At 46.1% G+C, this 27,796-nt stretch overlaps 1 protein-coding gene across 1 annotated transcript; it reads left to right on the top strand.

Moving 5' to 3' along the window:
- The first annotated feature begins 655 nt into the window (after positions 1 to 655).
- Positions 656 to 3,304, top strand: LOC123077409 (protein indeterminate-domain 7). Its single transcript, XM_044499683.1, has 3 exons — positions 656 to 1,408; positions 1,505 to 1,904; positions 2,035 to 3,304. The coding sequence occupies exons 1-3, from the start codon at positions 1,243 to 1,245 to the stop codon at positions 2,933 to 2,935; spliced, it is 1,467 nt and encodes a 488-aa protein (XP_044355618.1). The 5' UTR covers positions 656 to 1,242; the 3' UTR covers positions 2,936 to 3,304.
- Positions 3,305 to 27,796: the final 24,492 nt, after the last annotated feature.

The following is a 27,796-nucleotide window of genomic DNA, read 5'->3' as shown; positions in this document are numbered from 1 at the left end:
TTCTAGTCGTCCAAAATTCCTATAAAATTCATGTGAATCAAATTAGCCCTGAACGAAACATTTGACTGGAAACACAAAAGGTGGATAAGAAAGAAAACACTTTTTCCGATCATGAGATTCGGAAAGCCAGACGTGGAGAAAAAAAATAGCTGATTGATATAAGAAAGAAAACACTCCTAACCATACAGAAATACCAACCCCTGAATACTGTGAAATAAAGATATCATTTTGAACTTCGACGGTATCTAAACAATTTTCGGTGCAAAACAGAGCACGTCCACGCGCACACACACGCTCCTCTGAGAAAAAAGGCGTCGCACAAGGATTCAAGATCCACAATTCCAGGCCTGTAGCACTGTTGCCGCCACCACACCACACCATAGCACGGCACGGCACCGCAGAACCCACCACGGCATGGCACGGAGCAAGATCACCACCATTCATTATTCCTAATCCCCTGCACAGGGCGCCGAATGGGAATGGGATTAGTGAGCAGTGGCAGAAGGTACAGCGGAGGGGATTTCTCGAGCCCGGTGCATCAGAAGTCACACGAGAGAGAGAGAGATAGAGAGAGGCCAAGGGAAAAGACAGCGGCCCCGGCGCCCCGTGTGGGCCGGCCGGCTCCTCCTGTTTGTTTTTAGAGAGAGAGAGAGAGAGTGGTGTGGGAGTACAGTGTGATTGCGGGCGGGCATGGAATGGAATGGGTGGATGGCCGCACACTTGCGCCTGCCTCCTACCCTCATCCATCCGCATCTCTCCCCCCCTCTCTCTCTCTCTCCCTAGCAATCAACCCTAGTCTTAGCTTGGCTGACTCCTCCTACCTGGTTGGCATAGCTTATTACTAGCCTCTTCCTTCAGCCCCACTCTACCAGCTCCCAGCGCAGCTCGTCGGCCGGTTGCTCCGATAGCTCAGTCGATCGCCTACCTCGGTTCTTGCTCGCAATAGCCGCCTCCATGGTTCCACATCAGCGAGCCTAGCAAGTTGCTGTACTACTAGTCCCTGGCCTCAGGATTCAAGGAGAGAGGCGTCCCCACCGCGGCTGGGCGTGGGTAGTGCAACTGCTGCAAATCTGCAAGTACCACCACCGCATGCAGCAGCTGCCGTCAGGTCACAGGGCTCACATGATCGGATCGCCCGCCCGCGAGATCTGATCCGTGTGTGTGTGTGGAGCTGATCAGGAATTCGGCAGCAGCAGCTAGCTGGCTGGTTGATCGATCGAGGGGGGAGAAGAGAGGATCGAGATGATGCTCAAGGATTTCGCGGCAATTCAGCAGCAGCAGCAGCTGGCCCTCGCCGCCGACGAGAACATGTCGAATCTCACCTCCGCCTCCGGCGACCAGACCAGCGTCTCCTCCCACCCCCTCCCGCCTCCTTCCAAGAAGAAGCGCAGCCTCCCGGGAAATCCAGGTGAATTCTCCTTCTGATCGACTATATGCTGTTCTTGGTTATTTGATTCTTGATTTAGAGGATTTCATCCATCGATCAATTCGTTTTGCGGTATAGACCCTGACGCGGAGGTGATCGCGCTGTCGCCGCGGGCGCTGATGGCGACGAACCGGTACGTGTGCGAGATCTGCGGCAAGGGGTTCCAGCGGGACCAGAACCTGCAGCTGCACCGGCGCGGCCACAACCTCCCCTGGAAGCTCAAGCAGCGGAACCCCAACGAGGTGGTGCGCAAGAAGGTGTACGTGTGCCCGGAGCCCGGGTGCGTCCACCACGACCGCTCCCGCGCGCTCGGCGACCTCACCGGCATCAAGAAGCACTTCAGCCGCAAGCACGGCGAGAAGAAGTGGAAGTGCGACAAGTGCGCCAAGCGCTACGCCGTGCAGTCCGACTGGAAGGCCCACTCCAAGGTCTGCGGCACCCGCGAGTACCGATGCGACTGCGGCACGCTCTTCTCAAGGCACGTCTCTCCTCCGGCCTCACTCTTCTTCTTCTCCGTCCTGCGCGCGCATGCCACTGCGGCACTGCCATGGCCATGCATGACACGCTGACGATGTGTGCGTGTGCGTGCATGCGTTGACTAATTGCAGGCGGGACAGCTTCATCACGCACAGGGCCTTCTGCGACGCGCTGGCGGAGGAGAGTGCGAGGGCCGTGGCTGTGGCCGTGGAGGAGCAGCAGCATCCGGGGATGCTCTACTCGCACGGCGGAGGCGGCGGCGCTGGGTTCCAGATGCCGGCCGTGATGGACCCGTCGAGCTCGCTCGGTGGCGGCCACGGGCTGATCCAAGAACTGTGCCTCAAGAGGGAGCGGGAGCAGCAACAGCAGCAGCAGCAGTTCGCGCAGCCGTGGCTATCGGAGCAGCAGCAGCTGGAGATGGGCGGCGAGGGCGCCCAGGCCATGTTCGGGACGGCCAGGATGGAGCAGGAGTTCAACGCGAGCTCCACGCCGGAGAGCAGCACGCAGCCTGTGGGCATGAGCTTCGCGTCATTTCCCTCGTCGTCGGCCGGGGCGACGGCCTCGTCTCACATGTCGGCCACCGCGCTGCTCCAGAAGGCGGCACAGATGGGTGCAACGCTGAGCCGGCCGTCGGGCCAAGGCCAGATGGCGGCGAGCACCTTCAGCAGCAGCGTCGCCATCACCAACGTCACCAACAATGCACCTGCTGCCGCTACTAGTAGCAGCGCGGCGACAAGCACCGCCGTCGGCGTGGGATTCGGGCACGCGTTCGAGTCGCCGGCTCAGTTCGGAGTGGACCAGAGACCCAGTGCCAATCGTACCGCCGGCAATGCCGGCGCCAGCGGCGGAGGTATAGGCAATGCCGGGGGCGCAAACGACGGCCTCACGAGGGACTTCCTGGGTCTGCGGGCCTTCTCCCACGGCGACATACTCAGCATGGCAGGCTTCGATCCCTGCATGCCCACGTCGGCCTCGGCGAGGGCGGCGTACGACCAGCAAGGGCCACAGAGCAGCAACCCATGGCATGGCTAGTAATCAACCTCACAATCAGCTGGCTAAGCTCACCATTGATGAACCGAACCATGTCCAGGTTGATGATTTGATGCGGCATGCAATGGACTAAAACATCATCAAGCGTCCGGCATTGCTCGATCATATACTACTACAAGGTTAATCACACTGATCAGTAAGTTGGATTCAGCCTTCAGGTCGATAAAGCAAAATCAAGTTCTTTAATTTTGCTTGCTACTCAATTTATCTTTTTTTTCTTGGAGGAGGAATGGGCTCTTCAGTTCACTTGCTATATATATGGAACTTGCAAATAAATTCTTGTTCATGCTATATATCATAATTAATCCATGTGGCTGTTGTAATAAAGATGATTTAGCCCTTCTTTCCATACATCTGTTACTACCAGTGTTCATGTCGTTTATGTGGGTAGATAAGCAGTTTATGAGATGAATTAACGTTTACCACAGTTCTGTTTACTAGAGAATACTCCCTGTGTCCCACAACATAAAACGTTTTTGCAAGCTAAAACAGCTTGTGAAAACATCTGAATGCTGAATGCTGATATACCTGTTGTACGGCGTGAGACTTAACAAATAGACTATTAATAATAATTATTACTCCCTCCATCCCAAAATTCTTGTCTTAGATTTGTCTAGATACCTAGGGAGTATATTTCAAACACCTTATGTAGTATATTGCATTTGGGAGCATTTATTAACCAAGTACTCTAAAAAATGAACTGACATCTGTATATTACAGTTAAAGCAAATGTGTTGTTAAATAATAAAATGTGCACTCCATGTAGGAGTGCCCTATACCCTGCACTGTTGAACAGTTGCATTCCTATTTTTCAAGTGATCAGACCATTTTGACATTTTTGGTAGCATATACTGTATTGTTTAATTGCAGCTGATTATATCCACATCTTGATATATCAGTAACATTTAAGCTGAAATATAACACTTTAGCAGATTGTAAGCACAACCGAAAAATATAGCTTTCCTCGACAATCCCTATACTAGCATTTAAGCTCAAATATTGCATATGTAACTACATTAATTCATTTGCAAAAGAAAATGCAACTACTTTAATTAATAAACGTACCAATAGTCGAGGCACCCTAAATAACACATCTTCTTCATTTCATTTAGCATGCTCAGCTTATTTAGAAGTATTGAATATTTCATTTTTTCTAAAAATAAATCCCTTAAGGAATTATTATATTATCCAAAACACTAATCATACTACAGTTGTACTAAGAAAGAACATGCCAATAGTTCTGTTTTTTTCTTTCCTGTTGGGTAACATGTATGTATGGGTTCAAGCACAGAAGATAACAGTATTCCTTGTAGTTCCATGCAAATCTTTCAGCTAGGCTCAAGGAATGGGCTTATGTGTTGATTAATTAGCAGTGTTAGCTAGCTTTTACGCACCTTTTCTCAGTAAAGAAATGCAAAGATAATCCATAGAATGTACTAGTAGTCCTTTGCCATCCGAGGGCAAAAGTTAAAATTTATGGCGAAGAGATCTTCCATGGCAGCAAAATGGATGCTACAACCGCACACAGTGAAACCTTCTAGGAATGGTACACGCAGGCTTTAGTTTTTGTTTTGTGTTGTTTGTCTGCATTGATGGATGGATGTGAGATATGATCGTCTGGTTCATCTGTCTTCACACGTACACGCATGTACTCAAAGCAGCGGCTAGCTAGAGAACTTCTTTGTGTCTCTTTTCTTTTTGCCGCTGTAGTTTCTTTCCATCGTTACCATCATCGCCTACATTGACCTATATAGATAGAATAGAACTCCAAGATGGATGCAAGCAAGAAGAGGGAGCTGGTGTCCTTTTGGCCATGCCTCGGTGATGATAAATGTTTGTATCTCCTGCTTGTCTTGTTCGAGGGAATCCCCATGATTTCATGGCAGCCTTCATTTAACACAGCAGGAAAGGAACGAACCCTGAATTCCCATTCAAAACGCTGCATCATTGTGGCGACGCGGCCAGCCGACTAGTCAGGTCGTCGTGCGCAATAATATGCATGCAACCAGCCATAACTTCCAGCTCCATTAATTCGGTCTCTCTCGGCTCAAATTTGTTCGTTCTCGTTCGTGACCACACACACACACAGGCGAACTATTGATTGAAGCTTGTGGTTTTTGTTGGCTTGTTGCCATAGCTGGGCCTGGGCTAGCTATAGGAGGTGGCTGCCTGGCATCAGGGTCGGCACTGCTCGCATGTGACCATGAATGATACTATGCTTGAAACAATAAACAGAAGAAGGGAGAAAAATGAATATATGTTGTGTGGGGCAGGGGTGTGGGTTTGTAAGTTTTGGAATCGTGCATAGGCAACAGCTGCAACCCTTTCCACATCAAATATTCCACGCATCAAAGCCCGGGGGTGGCTCCAAGAGCTAGCGGACAAACGCGGCATCACGTGTCCCTTTCCCAGCGCGCGCGTCCACGAGAAAGAGAGGTGTTGGGGCTGCTATACCTGCTAGCTGCTCTGCTACGTGCACGCACTGTTGCTCTCGCGCCCTCTCTCTCACTCGCTATGCGTCTGGACCGCGCGCGCGTGGCGGTAGAGCACGTACGTACCGTACGTACAATTGTGTCGAGTTCGGTTGAAGGGATCGAGATCATGCGGAGTCGCAGATGCTGCTGAGACGATACTGTATGATCGAGTCGAGGACGGGGCCTCGATTGTGTCATGTTGCTTTGTGTTGTCAACGAGGCCGGACAGGGTACGGGTAGGGTGTGCGTGCATGCTGCCGGCCGGCCTGTGGGCAGGCCGTGGCGCGCAGCTCTGCAAGGGCATGCTCATGCGGTGCAGGCGTAGCATGCGATACGTAGCATCCTTATTGCGTGAAGTCGTTTCCCATTTGGCTTTCACACCCTAGGCGGCCAGGACTAGTGGGAGGTGGCTACTGGCTCGTGGCTGCGGGTTTTGCCGTTCTCCATGCGATGGAAGGCCAAAGCCCGGGTGGGGCGCCGGCATCCGTCGTGGCTTGGTGCCACTCGGATCACCTCCGCCTCCGCATGCCTTTCCTTCTTATACGGGGTCGCGTGGTTGCCTCGATCGTTTGGTCTGCACCGGACGTGTAAACAGAACAAGGACGAGAAAAAGTGTCTTTGCGGCCATCACGAGGCCTTGTCCCGCGGGGTCGGCGGGGCTCCCCACCGGTCTACACTACACATACGCTACAGCCTACACTTCGCCACCCCACGCCACGAGCTGCATCTGCTGCTCGTAGATGGCCGTGCACGCCGATCTGCATGCATGTCAAGTGATAAAGGGTCTGTGGATCGATGCATGGTGATGATGGCCCGGGGAGACAATTGAGAGGTCAACATTTCTCTAGCCGTTGACACGGGCGGGTGTGCTAGCAACATTTCTCTACCTTGGATACTCCCAGCCACCCGGCTAGGGAGGGGAACTGTGAAAAGAAGAGCCTGCGCCTGCGTGCGTGTCTCTCCGTTTGGCAGCCTAAATGTGTGAACGCATGCTCGTGTGGTGTATTGTTGGTCATTGTGTAACTTGTGTTTGTGTGTGCATTAAGGTTGACTGTTGGGTCCCTGCAAAAAGAAACCTAAATGATAAGTGACACACCCAGGTGTGTGGCACTCCGGCCGTGACGTTTTTCCATGACAATTTCAATCACGCAAGGGTGACAAATTTCAGTGAGACACGGCGAGTTTCTATCAAAAAATAAACGAAAGCACGAAGTTGTCATGCTTGCCAACCAAAGTTGTCATACTCGCGTGACTAAATTTGTCATAAAAAACGTTCGGAGTTGCCTTGTGCTCGCACCTGATGTGACACTTATTAGTGTCCAAAATAAAAGGCCGCCTAGCCGAAAATCAACGGGGGGGGGGGGCAAATGCTAAAGAAAATCTAATCTAAGCCCTCCTTAAAAAAATTCCTTTAGGAATTGATCCAAGGCCGGGGGGGGGGGGAGGGGGGGGGGTTGTCGTGTGCCAGAGCTAGGCCAGGTCTTTGTTGTTAACCTCGCCAGAGGGAGAGAGAGTATGAGGGATAAAAAGACTGCTGACATGTGGGTCTATCACCGCGTGCCATGTAAGCCTGATGGCCAAGCCACATGGTCGGTTTTTCTATCAAAACCCGCTCAATTGAGTTTGTAGTTTTTTTAACAAAAAAATTGCCAGGAAATAGTGTTTTTGGAAGGAAGCGGATTAGGAGCACTCGCGTGCTCCACCCCTCTATATTCAAAAATAATTTAGTAATTTAAAAAATAGGTCAAAAATCCTGGAACTTTTTTGGATTCAAATATGACCAGGTATTATACGTGTATAAAAAGTTTGGCCAACGAATGATTCCCGCTTGACTACAAGGAAAAAAACAAATTTATGACGACAATATAGCATGAATGATACTGGTATCTGGCCTTTTTTGGCAAATCTTTGACCCCGGATACAATGAAAGCCATTCTCTGTTTAATCATTTTATACGAGTGCAATACTTAATCATGTTTGATTTCATAACAGATTTCAGGATTTTATGAATTTTTCTTAATTATTAAATTATTTTTGAATATCGGGGGTGTGGCACCCACCCAAGTGCTCTTTTTGTATGTCTGCTTTTAAATAACTATTATTTTTTTGCGAGAGAAATTGCCAATCTATTCATCAATCATGGCAGTACATAGAACACAAGAGGTAATAAAAATTACAACAAGTTCTATAAACCACCTAGCGACGACAACAAGCACTGGAGCAAGCCGAAGGTGCGCCGTCGTCATCACCCCTCCATCACCGGAGCTGGGCAAACATTATTGTAGTAGACAGTCGGGAAGTTGTCGTGCTAAGGCCCCAAAGGACTAGCGCACTAGAACAGCAACCATTGCCGATGAAGAGAGTTGTAGATCGGAAAGATCAAACCTGAAACCACGCGAACGAAGATGAACAAAAACTGGATCCAAATAGATCCACCGAAGACCAGCACCAATCGAATCCCATGAGATCCGACGGAGACACACCTCCACACATCCTCTGACAACGCTATTAGCACCGTTGGGATGGGGATAGGACGTGGGAGACATTATTGCTACCGAGGGACATCGCCGCCACCACACAGCCCCAACCAAGACGTTCAACCTAGCAAAAATGAGAACGGATTCCCTCCCACCGGCGGGGGGCCGAGATCCTCTGCATCTCCACAACCCAAAGGCCATCGGAGGCGGGGCGGATTGGCGGCAGCGCCGACAGAAGGAGGAAGGAGACTTTTCTTGGGAAGAAGGAAAGACTTTGTCTTCAACGGTATTAATAATGAGGTTCTTACTACCAGCAGCAGCCAAATAACTATTCAATGGCCTGTTTGGAAGTCGCTCGCTTGGTGAGTTCTGACAATTTACATGCTACATTGATTCTCAAAAGGGTGTAAAGTAGAATTCAGCGGTGGGAGGATTAGTGGGGAAGGATATGCAAGTCTGGTGTCCGTAAATGTTACCATTTCACACGATTCTTTATTACATCGATACACGCTCACAGAAACACAACCTAGGACCACATCGAAGTAGCAAAGGCAAGATAACGTCTAACACACTCGATCTTAGACGTAACCTTCATGAATCGCTCGCGGCATGTAGCGAGCGGCGGCAAATTTGACAAATTTGATCTATGGACGAAATCAAATCACAAAATGAACTGTTCGTGAAACTATTTCACGCGGCTGACCTTTTTGTGTGACGCCCGACACGAAGGCGCCACACTACACTGTGTAACGCCTCACAGATAGGCGGTACACGGCCAGCGTCGCACCCGTGTGATCCGAAAATTACTAAGTCAGTGTGCAGCGCCTGAAAGCTAGACGCCACACTATACAGTGTAGCGCCTAGCTCCTAGACATTGCACTAGTGCAGCGCCTAGCTCCTAGGCGTTGCACTAGTGCAGCGCCTGAGAGCTAGGCGCCACGGGTCAGCCGCGTGAAATAGTTTCACGGACAGTTCATTCTGTGATTTGATTTCGTCTATAGGTCAAATTTATCAAATTTACCGCGAGCGGCAGCTTCAGCCCTTGGCGCACCGCCCTCCTGACGCTGATTTCTGACTGTATGATATGACCCTACCTCGCGGTGATGACAAGCCACGCCTCAACACAAGAGTTTTTCTCTACAGTAGGGGGGGGGGGGGGGGGGGGGGGGGGGGAATGCCCCCTTTGGTCCCATTCGATGCCATTGTTTGCAGGCGGGCAGCACGGGCAATGAGCTGTTGCGGCGGCCTTGAGGGTCGGTTCGACGGAGGTTCCACCCATTCCAACTTCAGTGGTTCAGCAAGGGAGGATGATACAGAGTTTGGCAAACCAATGAGAAGCGAAGAAACAAACAGAGGAACCAGCAACGAAAGAATCACACACCTTGACACGGGTCCCTCTATTTCACAGAATTCAACCAGCAGTCCTGTTTTAAATTAAAACGAGTCGTTCTTTCGTATTTTACATAAAAGTCCTTGTGTTTTTTTGAAATCAACCCGCAGTCCGGATTTAACTCACACCCGAACCGTTATTTTACATTTTTCGAAATCCCCCCTGATATTTTAGGTAATTCATCCGCGGATTATATTTAAGTCAAACAATTTCTTTTTTAAATCATCCATATCTTTTAAACCATAACTCCGATTTGAACATGTTATATATGAAATTTGATTAAAAAAATATGTAGAATATGAATATGAGATTATTTTTACCTGTTAAGTATTTTTAAATATTATTTTGGAATATATTTAAGTCAAACAAATGATTTTCTAAATTATTCGTATCTTTTAAACCGTAACTTCGATTTTAACATATTATATATGAAATTTTATTGGAAAAATGTGTGGAATCTAAATATGATGTTAATTTTACCTGTTAAATATTTTTAAAATATTGTTTTGAAAGCAAACTTATAATTTATAGTGCAAGATCCGTTTTTCTTTCGTATCGGCGGCAATCCGGATTGCAAATAAACACCCCACTGTAACCATATAGGGAAACCAAAGATCAATAACTAGACATGCATACCTCTGAAAAATGTCTCAGGGGAAAACAACAGATTTCTCATCGCGAGAGTGAGAGAAAGCGAGCGAGCGAGAGAGAGAGAGAGAGGGAGGAGAGAGGGAGAGAGACGCCTTAGGATTAACCATATTCAAACATGTTTTTGTTTTGTTTTGTGTGAACACCGAGGCCATCGCCGGCGAGGGTGAGAAGGAGGATAAGCAGCAACACAAATATGATGCCTCGCAAAAATAAAGGAGATGAACCTATTGTGGTCTTGAGTGACGGTTGTTGGGTTAAGAGCGTGTGTTATGTTTTCTCTCCCGTTGCAACGCAGATGCTCTTTTGCTAGTAATAGTCGTTAGTGGATTTTTTCTTTTTTTATGGAGAGATACAGGGAGCAAAGTAAGGTCTTGCATATGGTGAGAAGGCCTATAATAGGATACTGCGGAATGTCATGTGGTGGGCTTTGAAGAAACACAAAGTCCCAACAATGTACATTGCCCTCTGCTACTTCTTGAGCTTGCGTTGATTTTTTCCCTTGAAGAGGAAAGGGTGATGCAGCAAATTAGAGATAAGTATTTCCCTCAGTTAAGAATCAAGATATCAATCCAGTAGGAGGCACAAGCAAGTCCCCAATAGATGCACCTGCACAAACTAACAAACACTTACACACAATGCGAAAAAGGGGTTGTCAATCCCTTCACGGTCACTAGCAAAAGTGAGATCTGATAGAGATAGATATAAAAGATAGGTAAAAGTGCAAAATAAAATAAATATAAATAAAGTGTAACAAAGTATTTTGGGTTTTATAGATCTGAAAATATATGATGAGAAATAGACCTGGGGGTCATAGTTTTCACTAGAGGCTTCTCTCTTGAAAGAACACATATGGTGGGTGAACAAATTATTATTGAGCAATTGATAGAAAAGAGCATAGTTATGACGATATCCAAGGCAATGATCATGAATATAGGCACCAGGTCCGTGACAAGTAGACCGAAACGATTCTGCATCTACTACTATTACTCCACACATCGACCGCTATCCAACATGCATCTAGTGTATTAAGTTAACAAGAACGGAGTAACGCCTTAAGCAAGATGACATGATGTAGAGGGATAAACTCAAGCGATATGATATAAACCCTATCTTTTTATCCTTAATGGCAACAATACAAATACGTGCCTCACTACCCCTTCTTTCAGTGGGTGAGGACACCGCAAGATTGAACCCATCACAAAGCACCTCTCCCATTGCAAGATAGATCAATCTAGTTGGCCAAACCAAATCAATAGATCAGAGAGAAATAGAAAGCTATCTTAATCATGCATAAAAGAGTTCATAAAAGACTCAAATAATATTCATAGATAATCTGATCGTAAATCCACAATTCATCGGATCTCAACAAACGCACCACAAAAGAATATTACATCGAATAGAACTCCAAGAACATCGAGGAGAACATTCTATTGAAGATCAAAGAGAGAGAAGAAGCCATCGAGCTACTAGCTATGAACCCGTAGGTCTATGGTAAACTACTCACACATCATCGGAAGGGCAACAAGGTTGATGTAGAAGCCCTCCGTGATCGGAACCCCCTCCGGCAGAGTGCCGGAAAAGGCCCCAAGATGGGATCTCACGAGAACAGAAGCTTGAGGTGGCGCAAAAGTATTTTTTGGTGTGCCCTTTGACATAAGGAGAATATTTGGGTATTTATAGCGCTGAGATTAGGGTAGAGGATCCACGGGGGGCCCACAAGCCTAGGGCGCGCCCCCCTATTGCTTGTGGCCCCCTCGTGGGTCTTCTGGGCTCTTCCCTTTTATCGGTAGGGAAAGGGGGAAAGAGAGAGAGGGGGAGAAGGAAAGGGGGGCGCCGCCACCTCTCCTAGTCCAATTCGTCCTCCTTCCCAGTGGGGGGAGTGCCACCCCTTTGTGGGATGGTGTGCCTCCCTCCTATGGCCCATATCTTCCATCGGGGGGTTCCGGTAACCCCCCGGTACTCCTATATGTACCCGATACATTTCGGAACACTTCCGGTGTCCGAATACTATCATCCAATATATCAATCTTTATCTCTCGACCATTTCAAGACTCCTTGTCATGTCCGTGATCTCATCCGGGACTCCGAACAACATTCGGTCACCAAATCACATAACTCATATAATACAAATCGTCATCGAACGTTAAGCGTGTGGACCCTCGAGAACTATGTAGACATGACCGAGACACCTCTCCGGTCAATAACCAATAGCGGAACCTGGATGCTCATATTGGCTCCCACATATTCTACGAAGATCTTTATCGGTCGAACCATTATGACAACATACATTATTCCCTTTGTCATCGGTATGTTACTTGCCCGAGATTCGATCATCGGTATCTCCATACCTACTTCAATCTCATTACCGGCAAGTCTCTTTACTCATTCCGTAATGCATCATCCCGTAACTAACTCATTAGTCACATTGCTTGCAAGGCTTATTATGATGTGCATTACCGAGAGGGCCCAGAGATACCTCTACGATACTCGGAGTGACAAATCCTAATCTCGATCTATGCCAACCCAACAAAACACCTTCGGAGATACCTGTAGAGCATCTTTATAATCACCCAGTTACGTTGTGACGTTTGATAGCACACAAGGTATTCCCGCGGTATCCGGGAGTTGCATAATCTCATAGTCAAAGGAATATGTATAAGTCATGAAGAAAGCAATAGCAATAAAACTTAACGATCATTATGCTAAGCTAATGGATGGGTCTTGTCCATCACATAATTCTCCAAATGATGTGATCCCGTTCATCAAATGACAACACATGTCTATGGTTAGGAAACTTAACCATCTTTGATTACTGAGCTAGTCTAGTAGAGGCTTACTCGGGACACTGTATTTTGTCTATGTATTGACTCATGTATCAAGTTTCCGGTTAATACAATTCTAGCATGAATAATATAAATTTATCAGGATATAAGGAAATATAAATAATAACTTTATTATTGCCTCTAGGGCATATTTCCTTCAGTCTCCCACTTGCACTAGAGTCAATAATCTAGATTACAATGTAATGATTCTAACGCCCATGGAGTCTTGGTGCTGATCATGTTTTGCTCGTGGAAGAGGCTTAGTCAACGGGTCTGCCACATTCAGATCCGTATTTATTTTGCAAATCTCCGTGTCTCCCTTCTTGACTTGATCATGGATGGAGTTGAAGCGTCTCTTGATGTGTTTGGTTCTTTTGTGAAATCTGGATTCCTTCGCCAAGGCAATTGCTCCAGTATTGTCACAAAAGATTTTCATTGGACCCGATGCACTAGGTATTACACCTAGATTTGATATGAACTCCTTCATCCAGACTCCTTCATTCGCTGCTTCCGAAGCAACTATGTACTCCGCTTCACACGTAGATCCCACCACGACGCTTTGCTTGGAACTGCACCGACTGACAGCTCCGCCATTCAATATAAATACGTATCCGGTTTGTGACTTAGAGTCATTCGGATCAGTGTCAAAGCTAGCATCAACGTAACCATTTACAACCAGCTCTCTGTCACCTCCATAAACGAGAAACATATCCTTAGTCCTTTCAGGTACTTCAGGATGTTCTTGACCGCTGTCCAGTGATCCACTCCTGGATTACTTTGGTACCTCCCTGCCAGACTTATGGCAAGGCACACATCAGGTCTTGTACACAACATAACATACATGATAGAACCTATGGCTGAGGCATAGGGAATGACTTTCATTTTCTCTCTATCTTCTGCAGTGGTCGGGCATTGAGTCTGACTCAACTTCACACCTTGTAACACAAGCAAGAACCCTTTCTTTGACTGATCCATTTTGAACTTCTTCAAAACTTTATCAAGGTATATGGTTTGTCAAAGTCCAATTAAGCATCTTGATCTACTTCTATAGATCTTGATGCCCAATATATAAGCGGCTTCACCGAGGTCTTTCATCGATTTTTTTATTCAAGTATCCTTTTATGCTATCCAGAAATTCTATATCATTTCCAATCAACAATATGTCATCCACATATAATATTAGAAATACTACAGAGCCCCCACTCACTTTCTTGTAAATACAGGCTTCTGCAAAAGTCTGTATAAAACCATATGCTTTGATCACCTCATCAAAGCGTATATTCCAACTCCGAGATGCTTGCACCAGTCCATAAATGGATCGCTGGAGCTTGCACACTTTGTTAGCACCTTAAGGATCGACAAAACCATCTGGTTGCATCATATACAACTCTTCTTTAAGAAATCGATTAAGGAATGCAGCTTTGATGTCCATTTGCCAGATTTCATAATCATAAAATGCGGCAATTGCTAACATGATTCAGACAGACTTAAGCATCGCTACGGGTGAGAAGGTCTCATCGTAGTCAACTCCTTGAACTTGTCAAAAACCTTTCGCGACAAGTCGAGCTTTGTAGACAGTAACATTACCATCAGCGTCAGTCTTCTTCTTGAAGATCCATTTATTCTCTATGGCTTGCCGGTCATCGGGCAAGTCAACCAAAGTCCATACTTTTGTTCTCATACATGGATACCATCTAAGATTTCATGGCCTCAAGCCATTTTGCGGAATTTGGGCTCATCATCGCTTCCTCATAGTTCGTAGGTTCATCATGGTCTAGTAACAGGACTTCCAGAACAGGATTACCGTACCACTCTGGTGCGGAACGTGCTCTGGTTGACCTACGAGGCTCAGTAGTAAATTGATCCGAAGTTTCATGATCACTATCATTAGCTTCCTCACTAGTTGGTGTAGGCATCACGGGAATGGTTTTCTATGATGAACTACTTTCCAATTCGAGAGACGGTACAATTACGTCATCAAGTTCTACTTTCCGCCCACTCACTTCTTTCGAGAGAAACTCCTTCTCTAGAAAGGATCCATTCTTAGCAACAAAGATCTTGCCTTCGGATCTGTGATAGAAGGTGTACCCAACAGTTTCTTTTGGGTATCCTATGAAGACGCACTTCTCCGATTTGGGTTCGAGCTTATCAGGTTGAAGCTTTTTCACATAAGCATCACAACCCCAAACTTTAAGAAAAGACAGCTTAGGTTTCTTCCCAAACCACAGTTCATACGGTGTCGTCCCAACGGATTTAGATGGTGCCCTATTTAACGTGAATGCAGCTGTCTCTAATGCATAACCCCAAAACGATAGTGGTAGATCGGTAAGAGACATCATAGATCGCACCATATCTAATAAAGTACGGTTACGACGTTCGGACACACCATTACGATGCGGTGTTCTAGGTGGCGCGAGTTGTGAAACTATTCCACATTGTTTTAAATGAAGGCCAAACTCGTAACTCAAATATTCGCCTCCGCGATCAGATCATAGAAACTTTATTTTCTTGTTATGATGATTCTCCACTTCACTCTGAAATTCTTTGAACTTTTCAAATGTTTCAGACTTGTGTTTCATTAAGTAGATATACCCATATCTGCTCAAATCATCTGTGAAGGTTAGAAAATAACAATACCCGCCGCGAGCCTCGACACTCATTGGACCGCATACATCGATATGTATTATTTCCAATAAGTCAGTAGCTCGCTCCATTGTCCCGCAGAACGAAGTTTTAGTCATCTTGCCCATAAGGAATGGTTCGCAAGTATCAAATGATTCATAATCAAGTGATTCCAAAAGTCTATCCGCATGGAGTTTCTTCATGCGCTTTACACCAATATGACCTAAACGGCAGTGCCACAAATATGTTGCACTATCATTATCAATTTTGCATCTTTTGGCATCAATATTATGAATATGTGTATCACCATGATCAAGATTCAACAAAAATAGACCACTCCTCAAGGGTGCATGACCATAAAATATATTACTCATATAAATAGAACAACCATTATTCTCTGATTTAAATGAATAACAGTCTCGCATTAAACAAGATCCAGATATAATGTTCATGCTCAACACTGGCACCAAATAACAATTATTCAGGTCTAAAACTAATCCCGAAGGTAGATGTAGATGAAGCGTGCCGACGGCGATCGTCACCTCGTCCTTAGCCAATCTTCGTTTAATCCGTAGTCCCTATTTCGAGTTACAAATATGAGCAACCGAACCGGTATCAAATACCCAGGCACTACTACGAGCATTAGTAAGGTACACATCAATAACATGTATATCAAATATACCTTTGTTCACTTTGCCATCCTTCTTATCCGCCAAATACTTGGGGCAGTTCCACTTCCAGTGACCAATCCCTTTGCAGTAGAAGCACTCAGTTTCAGGCTTAGGACCAGACTTGGGCTTCTTTCCGGGAGTGGCAACTTGCTTGCAATTCTTCTTGAAGTTCCCCTTCTTTCCTTTGCCCTTTTTCTTGAAACTAGTGGTCTTGTTAACCATCAACAATTGATGCTCCTTCTTGATTTCTATCTCCGCAGCTTTGAGCATTGCAAAGATGTAGTGACCAGACCTGAGACAGTCTGATCTTTGTGCATCAGTGTCATCCCTGGATCGGTAATGCCGACACGCACAGTACTTGAAGGATTTTATAACAGAGTAGCAATCACACACTTAGTACATCGAATGTCTCAGAAGAGAACTTATTACAAAATATTATGGCTTAAGGCCATCTAAAACGATAACAACGGAAGGCTTGGAAGATAAAGTGAGTCCATCAACTCCAACGGCATCACTGAGTGAAAAACCACGACCTAAGGCACCTTACTCGTCGTCTGAAAAGTCTGCAACATGATACGTTGCAGCCCGAAAACGGGTCAGCACATGGAATATGCTGGCAATGTAACACAAAAGAGTAATGAACAAAATAATGCTATCACTACATGCATATATGGCTGGTGGAGGCTGTATGGTTAATATGTTTTGCAAAAAGCCAATTTTTCCCTACAACAAAGAAATAAATTTTATTTAACTATCATGGTGTTGTTAAACATTGAGAACGGTAAACCCCATCTCAATCCCAATTAAAAGTAATTAAATAACCCAATCAAATTATATTAAGAGTGATGAGATCCACATGATAATCCAAGAACCAGATACTCAAGATGTCCATAACCGGGGACACGGCTAACCATGATTAGTTTGTACACTCTGCAGAGGTTTCTGCACTTTTCCCCACAAGACTCGATCTCCTCCGTTGGATTTCTTGCACTACATGATGTTTGAGAAGCGGATGACCGAGACACAGTCTTTCAGAAGTGTTAACTCCTTACCCTGGGTAGACAGTACCACCTACATCCCCTACATCTGCTAGCCTACCACTGAAAGAGGTCACACAACATACTCAACTATGCCAGAGCCCATAATGGCTTGTGGCCGCACACGGAAGTTTCTAGTATGAATAATCTCATGATCCCTTTGAGCCTGGGTGGCAGTTCATAGGAGAATCACATGGTACCCCGGGATTTCCAAAAAAACAGGCAATCACTGGGTTCCCCAGGTGCCTCAATCCACCCAGATGTATATTAAAGTTGCCACCTTAAGTTATCCATTAATTAACAATGCTCACATCTGTCATGAATACTCTCAAACCCAAACCACGTCTACGAGCATACCATAGCAATATAAGCAACGTAGAAGTAACTCCCAAAGTTTTGATAATATCAGGTGAATAGGTACTACCTCATCTACTTCCCAAACCCACAATTTAAATTAGATCCTAACCATGCAATTGTTTGAGGACTGATCTAATGCAATAAAACTGGGTAGTAAAGGGGTATGATCAAAGTGTTACTTGCCTTGCTGATGATCCGCGAAACCTAGACACTCGTAGTAGCACGCTTCGCACTCCGGGTACTCTATCGCAAACAAACAAGCATACAATAAGCAATCAGGCAAAGATGCACGGATAAAACTCAAATAAGAGATCTAACCAGAAAGTTCAACTTAAGAACTCCGGTTTGCAAAAAGAGTCAAATCAAACAAAGCAACGGAACTAAAACTGCGAAAGAAACAAGCTTCGTTTACTAATCTGGACTAAAGTCAACTTTTACAGTAGCAAAAACTTGTTTAAGTTGGTTAAACAGAAAGAGGGTTTTGAGATGAAACTCTAGGCGCTTGAGTCGCCTAATTCCGATAAACGAGCGAAAAGATAAACTAAAACGAAAATCGGATCACAAATCGCGATCGAAAATAGTCGGGGAAAATCCGAGAAAAACAAAAACTGACGAACAGACTAACGAACGAACGTTCGTTATCTGTGGCTAACGGGCGAAAACCGTTCGTTAAAACGAACATACGGACGAACGTCAGCTAAATAACTAAACCGAAAAAACCGAACCGAAACTAAAAAAATGGATCTAGGGTTTTCGAAAAAACCAATCGATTTTCTCGCGAAAACCGGGGCGGCGGCGGCGACTACCTTCAGCGAAGTCCGGCGAGACGGCGGCGGCGGCGGGTGGTTCCGGTGCGGCGGCACGGCTAGCGGGGCGGCGGCGGGGTGGCGGCTAGCAGGCGGCGGCGCACAGCAGCGGCGGCGGCGGGTTAGGATTTGGGCGTCGAGGCACGGGTGGGCTGGCGGCGGGGCTGGGCCTCGGGTGGCCCGGGGCTGCGGCTTATAAAGCCCCCCGGGCGGAGTCCCGCTCGGGTACGACCCGGAGTCGGTTTCCTTTTTTTTAAATAAATCCGACTTGCAGGAAAAGAAAGAAAAGAAATACTAAACGGACTCCAAAAATCCTGAAATAAATTTTCCCCGTCCTCTAAAAATAAGCCGGACAAGGTGAACATTTATTTGGGACTTAATGCAATTTTTAAAAACGCATATTTTCCTTATCCAAATAAAATAGCAATAAAACTCCGAATAAAAAAATCTTATTTGATTTTAATATTAAATCTCCGATATTTCTTTATTTTGAGGAAGTCATTTTATCCTCTCTCACTTATTTTTATAAAAGAAATATTCAAAGAGAAAAAATAATTAAAATCAAACGATCCTCTTTTCAAAATTTGAGAAAAACTCAAATATGAAAATAACGAAATTCCCAAGTCTCTTCGTGGGTCCTTGAGTTGCGTAGAATTTCTAGGATGAAACCAAAATGCAATAAAATATGATATGCAATGATGATCTAATGTATAACATTCCAAATTGAAAATTTGGGATGTTACAAACCTACCCCCCTTAAGATGAATCTCGCCCTCGAGATTCGGGTTGGCTAGAAAATAGGTGAGGGTGATCCTTCCGTAGGTCTTCCTCTCGTTCCCAGGTGGCTTCATCTTCGGTATGGTGGCTCCAGTGAACTTTGCAGAACTTGATTACTTTGCTGCGTGTAACTCGGCTGGCAAACTCGAGTATCTTGACTGATTTCTCCTCATATGTTAAATCACTATCCAACTGTATCGCTTCCAGTGGTACTGTATATCTCAGAGGGATATCAGCCATCTCTGCATGGCACTTCTTCAACTGAGAAACATGGAACACGTCGTGAACTCCTGACAATCCTTCAGGCAACTCCAACTTGTAAGCAACTTCTCCCATACGTTCCAAAACTTGGTATGGTCCCACAAAACGTGGGGCTAACTTTCCCTCAATTCCAAAATGCTTCACTCCTCGAAGTGGGGATACACGAAGATACACTCTGTCTCCAACTTCGTAAACTGTCTCCTTGCGTTTAGAATCCGCATAACTCTTCTGCCTGGACTGGGCTACCTTGAGTCTATTGCGAATCAGCTTAACCTTCTCTTCGGACTCTTTAATCAAATCTGGTCCAAACAACTGTCGGTCTCCAACTTCATCCCACAACAACGGTGTTCTGCACCTCCTTCCGTACAATGCTTCGAAAGGGGCCATCTTCAAACTGGCTTGATAGCTGTTGTTGTATGAGAACTCTGCATACGGCAAATTATCGTCCCAACTAGATCCATAGTCTAGTGCACAAGCTCTCAACATGTCCTCCAAAATTTGGTTGACTATCTCAGTTTGTCCATCTGTCTGCGGGTGAAAAGCTGTACTGAACTCTAGCCTGGTTCCCAAAGTTTCATGCAACTGATTCCAAAACTTTGAGGTAAACTGGGTTCCTCTATCTGATACAATGGTCCTCGGAACTCTATGCAGACATACGATCCTGGTCATGTATATCTTTGCCAACTTAGCACTAGTGTAAGTGGTCTTCACTGGGATGAAATGAGCTACCTTCGTCAAACGATCGACTACAACCCATATCGAGTCATAGCCTGAACGAGTCTTGGGTAATCCCGTGATGAAGTCCATGCCTAGTTTATCCCACTTCCATTCAGATATCGGCAATGGCTGTAGCAATCCAGCTGGCTTCTGATGTTCTGCCTTCACTCTCTGACATACATCACAAACTGCTACATACTCCGCAATATCCTTCTTCATTCCGGTCCACCAAAAACTATCCTTCAAATCCAGATATATCTTGGTATTTCCTGGGTGAATCGAATATGGCGAATCATGGGCCTCCTGCAAAATCAGGTTCCTGATCTCCTGATCATTTGGCACATATACGCGGTCCTCAAACCATAGGGTATCGTGCTCATCCTCACGAAATCCTTTAGCTTTTCCTTTGCTCATTCCTTCCTTTATCTTGGCAATCTCCTTGTCCGTCTTCTGAGCTTCTCTAATCTTATCCATCAAAGTAGATTGAATCTCCAAAGCTGCTACATAACCTCTCGGAACAATTTCCAAACATAGCTTGCGTAGGTCATCAGCCAACTCCTTGGGTAATTCTCCGGTCATGAGTGTATTGACATGATGTCACGACCGGTTTTTCAATAAAATATTTATTGAGAGACCAATCCCTTTTACGGACCAGTAAAGAAGAATTCCTTCTCACTGGTAGACAATATCTTGGTCACAGAAGAAAAATACCAGGAGTACTGAATATAATACAAGGTTGAGCGGGGACTGCTCAACAATCTATTACATGCACGCCGATAAAACATAACGGCGGATAGGGTGGCAAGACTACTAACTCACGATAATAACGGTGGTGGAAGTATCACCGCGAAGTGGGTGATATGACTCCTGAAAGCTACAGCTCTTCGAGCGTCGGAGTGAGGCTCGAGGAGACTTATTGCGGGTGGCGGAAGCGTATATGATACAAGTGACCAATGTCCGGGATCGCACAGGACTGACTGGGACTCCTCTAGGCGTCGGACGCACTATCAAACTCTTCATCCAAGAGATCGCCTTCGTCAACATCTGGCCAAATCAACAAGCCAGGTGAGTACTATGAAAGTACTCGCAAGACAGTTTGGACATAAGATATAACAAATGTAAACATGAAGCATATGAACAAATTAACCAGTGCGTTCAGACATAGAGATAATAATGCATGGGAAAATAACAGAGAAGTCGGGCGGTAGTCCTCCCGAAATCCCAAAATAAATACTGGGTGCCAAACGAGGGTCTGAATGACTCCTCGAGAGGAAACTGCAAGAATAGTAATACCGGTGCCAAATGAGGGTCTGAATGACTCCTCGAGAGGAAACTACAAGAATGATAATGCCGCAGTCGGGCGTCAGGGCGACACCACCTAAAGGGCTTATAACAGAAAATAAAAGACAAACATGCCACAGTTGGACGTCTGAGCGACACCACATAAAGGGCTTATATTGAAAGTAAAAGACAAACATGCCACAGTCGGACGTCTGAGCGACATCACATAAAGGGCTTATATTGTAGCTCAATAATTCAGTAGCTCGAGAACATAAATTATTACAAGTACGAGACAAATATAAGGTTAGTCCATCCGCAGGAATAACAATTAAACTGGGGTTTACCACTTGAGCTTGTCCACCGGGGATAAATTTCCACGAGGATAGATATGGGTATACTGATCACCCTACATGATCATGGATACGATGACTCGGAAGGATTTGACTCTGCAGGGTTTGTACTTAACCACAACCAACGGATTTCAGTAGTCACGGGGACTAGTTCCGTTTACGGTGTTTTGGAAGAAACACGTCTAACCAGTACACACCCATTCAACATTCCGAAGCCAGGGATCACCCTCGGCAACGTTCAAGAAAAACCTTGAGACGGGGAGGCTACAACCTCGCGTAGCATGGGATCAAATTTCTATACGCGCGCTCTAAGGGGGTGCCCCCCCTCTCGGTCCCAACCAGAAACACCCATGCCCCCTGACCGGATGACTGGCTTTAATCCAGGGCCATGGAACCATCATCCCGGCCCCTCTGTTTGGTGTGTACACGGAAAGAGGTTACCAACTTACTAAACCGCATCCTGGCAAAAGAAACATGTGGTAGCACGGAAGGGAAAAGAACGATAACGTGACTCCGTCCACGTTAACGTCGGAATTAGTCGGATGACGCAAGGCTGGTATGCTACAACAGTACCACCTTGCTGCCCTTCATGTCACCACATGATTAGGCCATCTCTCACCAGAGATCATCGCAACTTCGGAACATACGGGTAGTTGCCTCACAAGCAACGAGGTACTCACCGACACTCACATGCCACGCACAAACTTACACGCAAACATGCAAAACACCTATCATATCAAAGGTTCAAACATGCTTGCCTGGTTCGGAGAAGTCGGAGTCTAGCTCGGCAAAGTTCGCGGCTCCGTCACCTCTTCCGGAACCTACGGCATAACGAAAACGGGCACTAACGTGAAAACCAACGCGTGCATAAAAACTTCTCCAAATTTTTTCCAAATAAATCCCATAAAAAACTAGACAAAATTTTAAGACTGTCAGAAAAAGAATCACTCAAAAATCACTTTTTATTAAAAAGTTATAAAGGTTTCTGTCCAGGGACTCATCTGTAATGAAACAGAAAAGTTCCAGGGGCTTAACTGAGAAAACAGAAAACGCTTTGGAAAGAAATGCGCCAGCTCAAAGGGAAGACGTATTTGCCCGAAGGCGCCAACAGAAAACGTTTCGAGGGAGAAAAGAATAGAGGCTGACAGGGGGGTCCACATGTCAGGTTTAAAAAGCTCGCCGGCGCCCGAAGACTGCGGTGGTCGCCGGCGTCGAACCATGGCGAGACAGGGAGATCGGAGTGTACCAAGAGCTTCAGCGTGTCCTTCCGCGTCGGTGGGTGGTGGACTCGAGCGTCGGAGAGCACCACGTCGACGGCGACACTTTCTCCGGCGGACGGCGGCTCGGGTGAAGGTGGAGAACTCCGGTGGGTGCTGCAAACTTCGAGTTGAAGCGCGGGTCAGAAGGTGGGATGCACTAGAGAGCTACTGGCAAGAGATGGGAGGCAGAGGTGCACGCACGGGAGCGAATCGAGCTGGATCCCGTGGCGGGTCGCGGCGGCCGGAGTCGAGGAAGAAAGCTCTCCCGGGGCTCTTCCAGTGGCTAGGCAGGGTCTAGGTGGAGTGCAGAGGTGGTGTGGGTTCGAGTTGAAGCTCGGGGCCTCTATTTATAGGCGGATCGAGGGGGTGGCCGTGAACGGGGTTGTTCAGGCGAGCAATTACGGTGAGGCAGTGGATTGGCGAGGGGTTTAGGTGGCCAGGCAGCATCAGTGAGGTGTACTGGTGCCGTTCCCTTGCTAATACCGGTCGGTCTTGGCGTAATGGCGTCGGTCCACGGTGGGGTGGCCGCACGGGCATGACGGCGGCAGAGAGCGCGCTCCGCGCCTGGCAGTTCACGACGAGGGTGGCAGCGCGCACGGGGGAGTGGAAGACCACGCGGCGATCTCCGGTGGCTTGGGCGGCGCTGGGTGGCGCCGTCTGTGCTGCGCCTCTCTCTGGCGGCCGCAAAGCCGCCGCTGGCGTCGGTCACAGGGCGGCGCACCTCCTCCAGCTCGTCGCCGATGCCCGCAAGCATCCAGGCGCTCGTGCGGTGCAGGAACAAGGGGGAGGAGACGGGGAGCAAGGCGCCAATGCGGCACTGTCGAGATCGACAACAGGTTCTGAAGAAAACGACAGTAGATCACTGAACTGTATTTCTGAATCTCTGAACTTGACATTGACAATGCTCCGCAGGTGTTCGACAGAATGATTTGGCATGAAGAAATTTTTTCCTGGGGCTGGGACTTGATGAGGTGACCTCTCAATGCACCCAGAGGCTGCCTGATTTTACTCAGAATTTTTGGAGAAGGATTTGAATGAATTTCATCAAATTTGACAAATCTGGTCCAAACTTGCAGCAAGTATAGTTTGAAAAATTTGAACTGGAGACCAGTGGATCTTCATGGATCTTGGTTGAGGGTTCAAAGGACTAGGAAGGGGAATTGGTTTGGGGGCAAAAATCACAACAGAAATGGTAGCTCCTTTGTAAATCACCAAGGGCTAGAATGGAAGGCAGAAATTGTTTTGATAAGATTTAAATGGAAAATAATCATATGGGGAGGTCCAACTTGCTGGATTTGATGTAAATCATGATCCAAAGATGAGGGAAGGTTTAGGAGAGTGGATTTGCACTAAGGCCATGGCAAGAGAGATTTGTTGAAAGTGGTAAAGGATTATTCCAAAAGCTATAGAGTATTTTCAAAGAAATCTTCGAAAGACATTTTTCTCAAGTGAAAAGCATTTTGGTTTGAGTCCAAAATAAGAAGCAAAAACCTCCAAGACCAAAACAAGTCTTGGGTGAATCCAAATAAAACTCTTGCCAAAAAATATATTTTGAAAGGGAGGGTTCTTTTGAAGGAAAATTTTAAATCACCTCCCTTAAGTCAAATAAATTTTTTGAAAAATCCAAATAAAATTTTGGGTGTCACACATGACTTTTGCGGCTCAACACATCGGCTACTACGTTAGCCTTTCCTGGATGATAATGCAACCTCATATCATAATCCTTAATGAGTTCCAACCATCTCCTTCTGCGTGAAAATATACTTCAAACTCTTGTGATCCGTGTATACCTCACAATGGTTTCCAATGAGAAAATGACTCAAAGTCTTCAACGCATGCACTACGGCTGCTAACTCAATCATGCGTAGCATAATTTAACTCATGGGGTTTAAGCTGTCGTGAGGCATATGAAACAACTCTTCCCTCCTGCATAAGTACGGCTCCAAGTCCTCGACGAGAAGCGTCACAATACACTTCGTAATCCTTGCGTTGATCTGGCAGAATCAACACTGGTGATGTAACCAAGCGTTTCTTCAACTCCTGAAAACTGGCCTCACATTCATCAGTCCAGTTGAACTTGGTGTGCTTCTTCAACAACTCCGTCATGGGCTTCGCAATCTTTGAGAAATTTTCAATGAACCTCCGGTAGTATCCTGCGAGTCCAAGAAAACTCTGAATCTCTCCAACTGACGTGGGTGACTCCCAATTTGTCACAGTGACAACTTTGGTGGGGTCTACTGCTATTCCTTCTCCGGATATAATATGTCCAAGGAATCCAACTTCCTTCAACCAAAACTCACACTTGCTGAACTTGACGTATAGCTGATGTTCTCTGAGCTTCCCAAGTACCAATCACAAATGCTCTTTATGTTCTTCTTCATTCTTCGAGTAGACCAGAATATCATCAATGAACACCACAACGAACTTATCCAAAAACTCCATAAACACCTTGTTCATCATGTTCATAAAATAGGCAGGTGCGTTAGTCAGGCCAAATGACATAACGGTATACTCATATAGCCCATACCTCGTGGTAAAAGCTATCTTAGGTATATCCTGCTCTCGAATCTTCAGCTGGTGGTAACCTGATCGCAGATCGATCTTGGAAAACACCTTAGCTCCTTGCAGCTGGTCAAACAAATCATTGATCATCGGCAGTGGGTACTTGTTCTTGATCGTCACCTCATTCATTCCTCGATAATCAACAACCATCATTAACGATCCATCCTTTTTCTCCACTAGAAGTACTGGAGATCCCCAAGGTGACGAACTAGGGCGAATATAACCTTTATCCAGTAACTCCTTAATCTGCTTCTTAATTTCCTCCAAATCCTTTGCGGGCATTCTGTACGGTCTCTTAGATATTGGCCCTGTGCCTGGCAAAAGCTCAATCAAAAACTCAATGTCTCTATTCGGTGGCATGCCAGGCAACTCTTCTGGAAATACATCCAGAAAATCCTTCACCACTAGTACTTCCTCCTGTATAACTCCTGATAAGGAATTCACTTGAGTCCTATTCGGCACATGCCGGGATACATACTTGATCCTTCTTCCTTATGGGGTGGTAAGCAAAATCGACTTACTGGCGCAGTCAATGTTCCCTCCATACTTCGATAACCAATCCATGCCTAATATCACATCCAATCCTTGTGACTCCATTACTATTAGGTCCGAGGGAAACAGGTAGTTACCAATCCTTAATGATAACCGATCACACCATAGGCTAGCCATATACTCTGCTCCTGGCGAGGTTACTAACATGGGTGACCTAAGGGCTTGGGTTGGCAGTTTAAACTTATCCACAAATCCCCTTGATATGTATGAATGTGATGCACCAGTATCAAAAAGTACGACTGCAGTAAATGACTTAATCAAAAACTTACCTATTACTGCATCGGGTAGGGCTTCAACCTCCTCCGCGTTAACGTGGTTCACTTGTCCCCTGGTGAAAGGGTTGGGCTTCTTCCCAGAGCTTCCATTGCCGTTTCCATTCTTAGCTTCAGGACATTCATTGGCGTAATGTCTAGTCTTCTGGCACTTGTAGCAAGTAATGTGGCTTAGATCTTTCTTGGCGGGTGTTGCCGGGTTCGAACGGTTCTGTCCGTTGCTTCCTCCATTACCATTCCCGTTCTTGGCACCACTATGGTTATGCGAACTCCCTCCAGAGTGATTGTGACCTCCATGATTATGGACAGGTCCTCCTGAGTTCGGGGTGAAACGGGGCCTCTGATGAGCTCCAGAATTATACTTCCCTTGTCCATACTTCCTCTTGCGGTTGTCAATCTGCTGCTGCTTCCCTTCAATCATGAGAGCTCTATCTACCAACTCCTGGTAGTTATTTAAATTTGCCACCATCAACTGCATGCTCAGCTCATCATTCAGTCCTTCTAGAAACTTCTCCTTCTTAGCTGCGTCTGTAACGACGTCATCTAGGGCATAACGTGCTAGCTTACTAAAGTCATCCACATACTGGCCAATGGTGCATCCTCCTTGGCGTAAGTTGCGAAACTCGCGCTTCTTCATGGCCATAGCTCCTGCTGATACAGGGGCAGTGCGAAAAGCTTGCTGAAACTGATCCCATGTCACAGTGTCAATGGGGTAAGTGACTGTGAAATTCTCCCACCATGATGCTGCGGGTCCATCAAGCTGATGTGCGGCAAAACGCACTCTCTCCGCATCTGTGCATCCTGCAGTAGTCAACTCCCTTTCAATCTTGCGGAGCCAATCATCTTCAACAATCGGCTCGGTGCTACTGGAGAACACCGGTGGATTCAGCCTAAGAAAACGGGCTAAGTGATCAACTGGTGGTGGTGGTGGTGGGTTGTTGTTGTTCCCCTGGTTTTGATTCTGTACTAGTATTTGCGTCAATGCATTCTGTTGCTGGATCAACTGAGTGAGCTCCGGTGGGAAAGCAAATCCATTGTCGCGTCTCGGAGGCATCTGCTGGGTTTAGAAAAGGTGAGAAAACAGAGTAGAATGAGGTCTATGGGGAAAACACTACCCATATGCACATGAGACAAACACAAACATATCACTCAATCAATCAAGCAAGGGCATACAATCGGTCTAGAACTATCATTACAAAAGTGCTCGGGCTATACTATATACATGGTGGAATACTACTACTGATATGGTGGTCGACCAGAAAAATTTATCGGTCGAAGACTCCATGATATCTGCTCCAGCTTCATCAACATAGTCATCATCGCTATCGTCGGGATCCGAGTCGGTGTCGTCGATGATGATGTAGTTCTCCGGGCAAGTGGAACTGTCGTCTTCTCCTCCTGGCGCGGGGTCTCCCATGAATACTCCCAGCTTCCTTGTCAGGTCGCCATTCTTCTCTACTAGTACGATGATTTCCTCCATATAATCCTTGCGAGTAGCCTTGAGT

Source organism: Triticum aestivum, chromosome 3D (genome assembly GCF_018294505.1).
Source record: "Triticum aestivum cultivar Chinese Spring chromosome 3D, IWGSC CS RefSeq v2.1, whole genome shotgun sequence".
Classification (NCBI taxonomy): domain Eukaryota; kingdom Viridiplantae; phylum Streptophyta; class Magnoliopsida; order Poales; family Poaceae; genus Triticum; species Triticum aestivum.
This window is presented reverse-complemented; position numbering and strand designations above follow the sequence as displayed.